Source organism: Danio aesculapii, chromosome 1, assembly GCF_903798145.1.
Source record: "Danio aesculapii chromosome 1, fDanAes4.1, whole genome shotgun sequence".
NCBI lineage: Eukaryota > Metazoa > Chordata > Actinopteri > Cypriniformes > Danionidae > Danio > Danio aesculapii.
Genome location: NC_079435.1, coordinates 60,283,243 through 60,291,572, shown reverse-complemented (window position 1 = coordinate 60,291,572; position 8,330 = coordinate 60,283,243). Strand labels below are relative to the sequence as shown.

At 33.4% G+C, this 8,330-nt stretch overlaps 1 protein-coding gene across 1 annotated transcript in view; it reads left to right on the top strand.

The window, feature by feature from the left end:
* Positions 1-748: 748 nt before the first annotated feature.
* ptgfrnb (prostaglandin F2 receptor inhibitor b) overlaps positions 749-8,330 on the top strand; it is an 84,052-nt gene continuing 76,470 nt past the window's right edge. Inside the window, exon 1 of the mRNA XM_056463503.1 lies at positions 749-962. Coding sequence (XP_056319478.1) covers positions 920-962 — 43 coding nt within the window. The 5' untranslated portion in view covers positions 749-919. The remainder of the gene's footprint in view (positions 963-8,330) is intronic.

The following is an 8,330-nucleotide window of genomic DNA, read 5'->3' as shown; positions in this document are numbered from 1 at the left end:
GGGTACACTGTGGTCATAAAGGGATGGACATGGTCAGCAACTACTCAGGTAGGCTGTGGTGTTAACACGGTGCTCAGTTGGTACTAATCGACCCAAAGTGTGCTAAGAAAATCTCCCCCACACCATTACACCACCACCACCAGGCTGAACCATTGATACAAGGCAGGATGGATCTTTCATGTTGTTGACGCCAAATTCTGACCCGACCATCTGAATGTGGCAGCAGAAATGGAGACTCATCAGACCAGGCAACGTTTCTCCAATCTTCTATTGTAAAATTTCATAGCTTCAGTCACTTAAATCCCTTTTCTTCCCCATTCTGATGCTCAGTTTGAACTGCAGCAGATCGTCTTGACCATGTCTACATGCCTAAATGCATTTAGTTGCTGTCATGTGATTGGCTGATTAGAAATTAGCGTCAATAATTGGACAGGTGTACCTAATAAAGTGGCCGATGAGTGTATACTCTACATATATTTTATTTTTATATGGGTGTAATGAAAACATAAACTTCCAAATCTATCTATCTATCTATCTATCTATCTATCTATCTATCTATCTATCTATCTATCTATCTATCTATCTACGTGTGTGTGTGCGTGTGTGTGTGTGTGTATGAGAGAGAGAGAGAGAGAGAGAGAGAGAGTGTGTGAGAGAAAGAGAGAGTGTGTGTGAGTGAGTGAGTGAGTGACGCTCCTCCAGTCTCTCGTAGGGAATCCCACTCCACTTCCGTCATTCGGTAGTTAAACCTCCGCGAGCGCGCATCAATCACGGGACGGACGCGGCGGTCAGTCATCACACGTTCGCGCGCGAACCGGGCAAATCCTGACGTCATCACATCCGCGAAGTGCTCCGGATCGCAGGTGTATCCCAAACCGGTCGGTCTGTCCGCGGATCGTAACCGGGAATACGGCGCGACATGGGAATGACACGAGTCCTGATCCTGCTGTACGCTGCTGTCGGTGAGTGAGTTTCCCGCCGGAACAACTGAACGTCAACCGTCAAACAACCGACGTTTTGTTGTATTGACGGACAACAGCGTTTCTGTCAGTCAGGAAAATGTTCAGGTGTTTTGTCAGGTGACCTAAACCGTGTTTCATTTGACTAGTCCCTAATATTGGTACTTCTAGATGGTGTAATGTGTGCTTTTTACCTCTTTATTATTTGCTCTATCTATCTATCTATCTATCTATCTATCTATCTATCTATCTATCTATCTATCTATCTATCTATCTATCTATCTATCTATCTATCTATCTATCTATCTATCTATCTATCTACAGTTGTCAGCATTTAGCCCTACTTAATTATTAGCCCCTGTTTATATTTATATTATATTAATATTTATATTGACATAATAGTTTTAATAACTAATTTCTTTTATCTTTGCCATTGTGACAGTAACGTTACATAATATTTGACTAGATATTTTTAAATATATAATAACACTGACCTTAAAATGTTTTTATTCTAGCTAAAATAAAACAAACAAGACTTTTTTCGGAAGAAAATATATTATAGGAAATAATGTGAAAAATTCCTTGCTCAGTTGAACATCATTTGGGAAATTAAAGAGGAAACTATCACTAAGGTGTAATTATTTTGGCTATATAACTATATCTATTTACTTATTTATATATATATATATATATATATATATATATATATATATATATATATATATATATATATATATATATATATATAAATTTTTTAAGGATTATTATAATTTCTTCTTAATATTTTGATTTTTTGTATTAATTTATTTGGTAAATGATTAATTGACCTATTTAGTAATATTGTTTATGATTTGCTTTTGTAGTAGGACTATAACCCATGGCACATTCTTTGTAAAACTTGCCTCTGATTATATCTCTGAAAGCACATTGTTGTGCATTCATCCTGATAACTTTAAATAAACCTGTCCAAAAAAAACAAAACATTAGAATAAACTATGATTAAAAAACGTGTTTCATTTGGTGACATCTCAATTAGTTGCTTTTATTTGTGTCAAAAAGGATTTAATTCATCGGTATAAACTTAATTACATTAGATAGCTTTATTTAATGTGATTTTATGGGTCAGGTTGTGTCTAATTAAACCTCCCGATCATTAAAGAGTTGTTCTGCCTTGACATCTTGCTATTATTAGAGTTTGGTCTAATAATGTGTTGTAAAAATACTTCAAAGCAAGGATTAAATGCCTATAGCAGACTATAGATTTACATAAAAGGCTAAATGAGATTAACATAGAGTTGTTCTGCCTTGATGTCATGAATAAATACCTCACAATAAGTATATTTAAAAATGTATATAATTCTAATTAAACTTTTGTAATATATTAGGATTGTTCTGCATTGGTTTTGTACTGTAATTAGATTTACATGGTCAAAGCGTAGTGTAAATAGCTTAAAGTGAGTACTGTATGCATATTGAAGTTTAGTTAACTATGCCTCTGTAAATCTTTAAATAATTGTTCTGCCCCTTTTCTTCTAATTTGCACGGTCAAACATTAATAGAAGGTTAGTCAGAACCAAAGCCAGACAGAATCTGTAGACTTTTCTGATATTTCTGTGTAGATTTTTGTAATAAATCTGTGGATAATTGATTAAAAAATACCATAAAATGTAAATAAATAAATAATATTATGCATAAAAAAAATAAATAATAAGTTTTATTATTCTTTATATCTTTATAAGTAGATCCACTTGTTCGGTAAACAAAGTTGCACCATTGTCTATCACACAATACATCCAATAAAAGACAGAAAATATTGCTTTAAAATGGTATTGCACATGATTTGTCTAACCATTAGCATATTATTAAATAATAATACTGAAATTATTCAATAAATATATTTACACATATTTGAATAAGTAAATATATTGAGTGATGGATTAAATATATTGAATGATGAGTTTTAAAAATCTGTGGAAATCTCCAGATTTCTGTGGGCAAAGACTTTGTGTATAGTCATAATATGAAGTAAAGTATTTGAAGATTATTTCTGCATCTTTATAGAACTGTTCTGGCCCACTTTTAGCTTTTTTTAAATGCGGTAAAGTACAGAAATATGGCAGCATTCTTTATATTCATACGTATGCATTAATCATACTAATTTGCATACAGATGCATCAGAATTGCACTGATTCCTTACAGTTGTCGGACTGGTAGTCTCCAAATTGACAGTGATAATTAACATGACAAAAAGGTATCATGTAGCATTTGACATGAATGGCATGTAACCTTATACTCCTAAAACAAGGTCTGAGTTGAATGAAAAAGGTCTCACGTAAAAGGAAAATCATTGTAAGACTCTTAAAGATCCCTTTAATCCCTAATTCCCTAGAAGGTTATCAATGTACGGGTGCTTTAAACAAGCCTGAAACCAAAACACTGATCTGAGGAACCTGTAAAGAAACACTGAGAACTTTAAATCTTAAACATTGAATCACCAAAGCTCTAGACAAAACTGCGTGTACTGAACCTAAAATACTGCAAAGAGCTATTGAAGGACAGTTATTTTTAGATTGACATAAAAAAACACAAAAAAAAACATTTACATCTGCTTTGCATATTAAATGAGACCTAGAAAAATGCTTGTATGATAATACACACTCACCGGCCACTTTATTAGGTACACCTTACTAGTACTAGGTTGGACCCCCTTTTACTTTCAAAACTGCCTTAATCCTTCATGGCATAGATTCAACAAGGTACTGGAAATATTCCTCAGATTTTGCTCCAAATTGACATGATAGCATCTCGCAGTTGCTGCAGATTTGTTGGCTGCACATCCATGATATCAATCTCCTGTTCCACAATATCCCAAAGGTGCTCTATCGGATTGAGCACTGGTGAATGTGGAGGCCATTTGAGTACAGTGAACTCATTGTCATGTTTAAGAAACCAGTCTGAGATGATTCACGCTTTATGACATGGTGCTTAATCATGCTGAAAGTAGCCTTCAGAAGATGAGTACACTGTGGTCATAAAGGGATGGACATGGTCAGCAGCAATACTCAGGTAGGCTGTGGTGTTGATACGGTGCTCAGTTGGTACTAATGGGCCCAAAGTGTGCCAAGAAAATATCCCCCACACCATTACACCACCACCACCAGCCTAAACCATTGATACAAGGCAGGATGGATCCATGCTTTCATGTTGTTGGGGCCAAATTCTGACCCGACTATCCGAATGTGGCAGCAGAAATGGAGACTCATCAGACCAGGCAACGTTTCTCCAATCTTCTATTGTCCAGTTTTGGTGAGCCTGTGTGAATTGTAGCCTCAGTTTCCTGTTCTTAGCTGACAGGAGTGGCACCCGGTGTGGTCTTCTGCTGCTGTAGCCCATCCGCCTCAAGGTTGGACGTGTTGTGTGTTCTGAGATGCTCTTCTGCAGACCTCGGTTGTAACGAGTGCTTATTTGAGTTACTGTTGCCTTTCTATCAGCTGGAACCAGTCTGGCCATTCTCCTCTGACCTCTGGCATCAACAAGGCCTTTGTGTCCACAGAACTGCCGCTCACTAGATATTTCCTCTTTGTCGGACCATTCTCTGTAAACCCTAGAGATGGTTGTGCGTGAATATCCCAGTAGATCAGCAGTTTCTGAAATACTCAGACCAGCTCGTCTGGCACCAACAACCATGCCACGTTTAAAGTCACTTAAATCATCTTTCTTCCCCATTCTGATTCTCAGTTTGAACTGCAGCAGATCGTCTTGATCATGTCTACATGCCTAAATGCATTGAGCCACTGCCATATGATTGGCTGATTAGAATTTTGCATTAACGAGCAGTTGGACAGGTGTACCTAATAAAGTGGCCAGATGTTATGTTTTATTTAAGTTTTAGGTATTAAATGTTAATGAAAATACATAAATATACATGTTTAAAATGAAGATGATGTATTTTGTACAATACAAGGTTTGGCTTTGGTTTTGTGCAAGCATGCATTTGCATATGCATGTATTTTGATGTGAACCTGTGCACTGTAAACAAAGATTAAAACCATATTTTACTTCAGACAGGGAATGTATTTCATCTCCTCCCCTTTTCTTCCTATTAGTTTATCATGTAGACTTCTCTCCAAAACACTGACTTCAAAGCAGGAAATTAAGAATTTGTGCTTTTCCCAGGGACTTTGATTTGCTTTATAAAACACAGCGAGAGAGAGAGAGAAAGAAAAAGAGTATATGGTGGAAATAACACTGTTTTAAAAGCGCATTTCTCCTGTGTCTTCCCCAGTTTTGAAGTTTCTCAGTAGTTCCTTCAGCTGAAAGCGTGTCAAGCTTTCTGGAGCTTTCTGTTCGAAAGGAATATTTTAGGATAGTCTTTTTTCATTTAGTGTCATTTGCAAGTCTAGTGGGGTGAGAGTGACAGAGTTATCATTAGCATGGTGCTTCATTTGCATTTGTGGTCTTTTATGAAAGTGCCGTGTGCTTTGAAGATAATCCTCGTAATCCCATTGTAAAGTGCCATATGCCAAACTATAGTCATGTGCTTATGAAACTCAGAAATCAGGTTAAACACTCAGATGTGGTGTGATGTGAAGTTAGATTGAATGCGCGATAATTAGCTGCGTTCTCACTTTTAGTCATGCAAACAATGTTGTGTGAACTGAACAAATTAGCTTAAAGGCGACACGGTGGCTCAGTGGTTAGCACTGTGGTCTCACAGCAAGTAGGTTGCTGGTTTGAGTCCCGGCTGAGCCAGTTGGCATTTCTGAGTTTGCATGTTCTCACCGTGTGTTCGTGGGTTTCCTCCGGGTGCTCCGGTTTCCACACATGCACTATAGGTGAATTGGATTAACTAAATTGGCCTTAGTGTATGAATGTGTGTGTGAACGAGTGTGTAGGGGTGTTTCCCATTACTGGGTTGCAGCTGGAAGAGAATTAGCTGCGTAAAACATATGCTGGATAAGTTGGCGGTTCATTCCGCTGTGGTAACCTCTGAAATTGAGACTAAGCCGAAGGAAAATGAATGACTGAATGACTTAAAATAACACTAGCTTAAACTAAACTTAACTTAAATTGTTAACATCTAAATTTAGTGGTTTAAATCAAGTCTAAACTAATTGTTTAATATCACCAAATCACCTAAATAGTTATCAAATCTAATTTCTTTCAGTTAGAAATAACTCTTTCATATTAGCACTATTTGCAGTGTAAATAAGACCACGATTCACAAAATAAATCCCACCTTGTATTAATTCCTATTGTAAATCTAATTAGTTTATTAATTGTCATTTATGTTTATTCATTCATTCTAAATGTAATCTTTTTGTTTTTAATTTTTTTTTTAAAGAAACTAGGAAACAAAGAGCAAAAATACTGTAAAAACTCTAATTATTCCAAAATATGCTGTATGCTGATCTGCCAAAACCTGTCCTGTCTACATTACTTGGTTTAATTTGACCATTACAAATATTTTAATATTGCTATATCATCTATACCTGTGTTTCTCAACCATGTTCCTGGAGGACCACCAGCTCTGTACATTTTCCATGTCTTCTTAACCAAACACACCTGATTCAGATCATCAGTTCATTAGCAGAGACTGAAAGTCCTGTGATGGGTGTAACAGACAAAAGATGACATCCAAATCATGGAGTGTTGGTGGTCCTCCAGGAATGTGGTTGAGAAACACTAATCTATACAGATGGTCTCAAACTTAATTCCTGGAGGGCGGAGCTCTGCATAGTTTAGCTCCAACTTGTACCTGCTTAATACTCTCTAGTAGTCTTGAACACCTTGATTAGTTGGATCAGCTGTGTTTGAATTGGGTTGGAGAAAAACTATGCAGATCTGCGGCCCTCCAGGAATCTAGTTTGAGACCTATGATCTTTACTGTATTAATAAGAGACTTTTACAGTTACATTGTGGATAAAATCTTTAATAATTCACAATTAAATTGATGTTAATGTTTTATTACAAAGCATTTCTATATTAAATGCTGATCTGTTAAAAGAATTTCCAAATTGGTTATATTATATTATATTATATTATATTATATTATATTATATTATATTATATTATATTATATTATATTATATTATATTATATTATATTATATTATATTATATTATATTATATTATATTATATTATATTATACCATTTGTAATGAGTTTAATCATATAAAGATGGCAAGTTGCCCTGTCATTTACCCTGTTATTGTGGATAAAATCATAATAAATCCCAATAATAAAAGCCTCACCTTGGATTGATTGCATTGTTTGGAAAGTATACTCATTATACGTTTTGCCAGCACAATTTCATGTTGACATAATTGAACATGTATGTGATATAAGGGACCAATCAATAACTCTGTTGTGTTTGTTTGTTTTTGTTTTACAGGTCTTTTTTACTCTTACAGTTACAGTGTGAATAAAATCATAATATTTCACAATTAAAGTTCCACATTTGGTTGATTTTTTACTGGAAAAGTTCAGTTTTAATGTGTCTGAAACAAAACAAAATTGCATTTTCATAGGCTGATCTGTTAAAAGACTGTACAAATTAACTGGTTGCATTGAAATAATCATCACTATTGTTTATTATGTTGTGTTATGTTATGTTATGTTATGTTATGTTATGTTATGTTATGTTATGTTATGTTATGTTATGTTATGTTGTTATGTTATGTTATGTTACGTTACGTTACGTTACGTTACATTATATTTTATTTTATTTTATTTTATTTTATTTTATTTTATTTTATTTTATTTTATTTTATTTTATTTTATTTTATTTTATTTTATTTTATTTTATTTTATTTTATTATATTATATTATTTTTAATTAGTTAAATCAGATGAAAATTGCAAGTTACAAATTTGTCATGGTGGATAAAATCATAATAATTCACAATTAAATTTCCACCTTTTGTTGATTTTTACTGTAAAAGTCACTGGAGTTCATTTATGTTTCTCAAGTCAAAAGTTTGGTACAACTAGGACATTTTAATGTATTATTACTAAATATTCCACATTATATATATATTTGTTAAAAGCTTTCCCAGATTAATTGGTTGTATTCATAAAAGAATCATCACTAATGCATATATTATATTATATTAAATTATATTATATTATATTATATTATATTATATTATATTATATTATATTATATTATATTATATTATATTATATTATATTATATTATATTATATTATATTATATTAAATTATATTATATTATATTATATTATATTATATATAGTGCTCTGCAAAGATTGTTCATATATATATAAATTAATATATATTAAATATATTTATTTATTATGTATAAGTGATACATGCGCATACATAGAACCAAAACCAAACAAAATAATTGT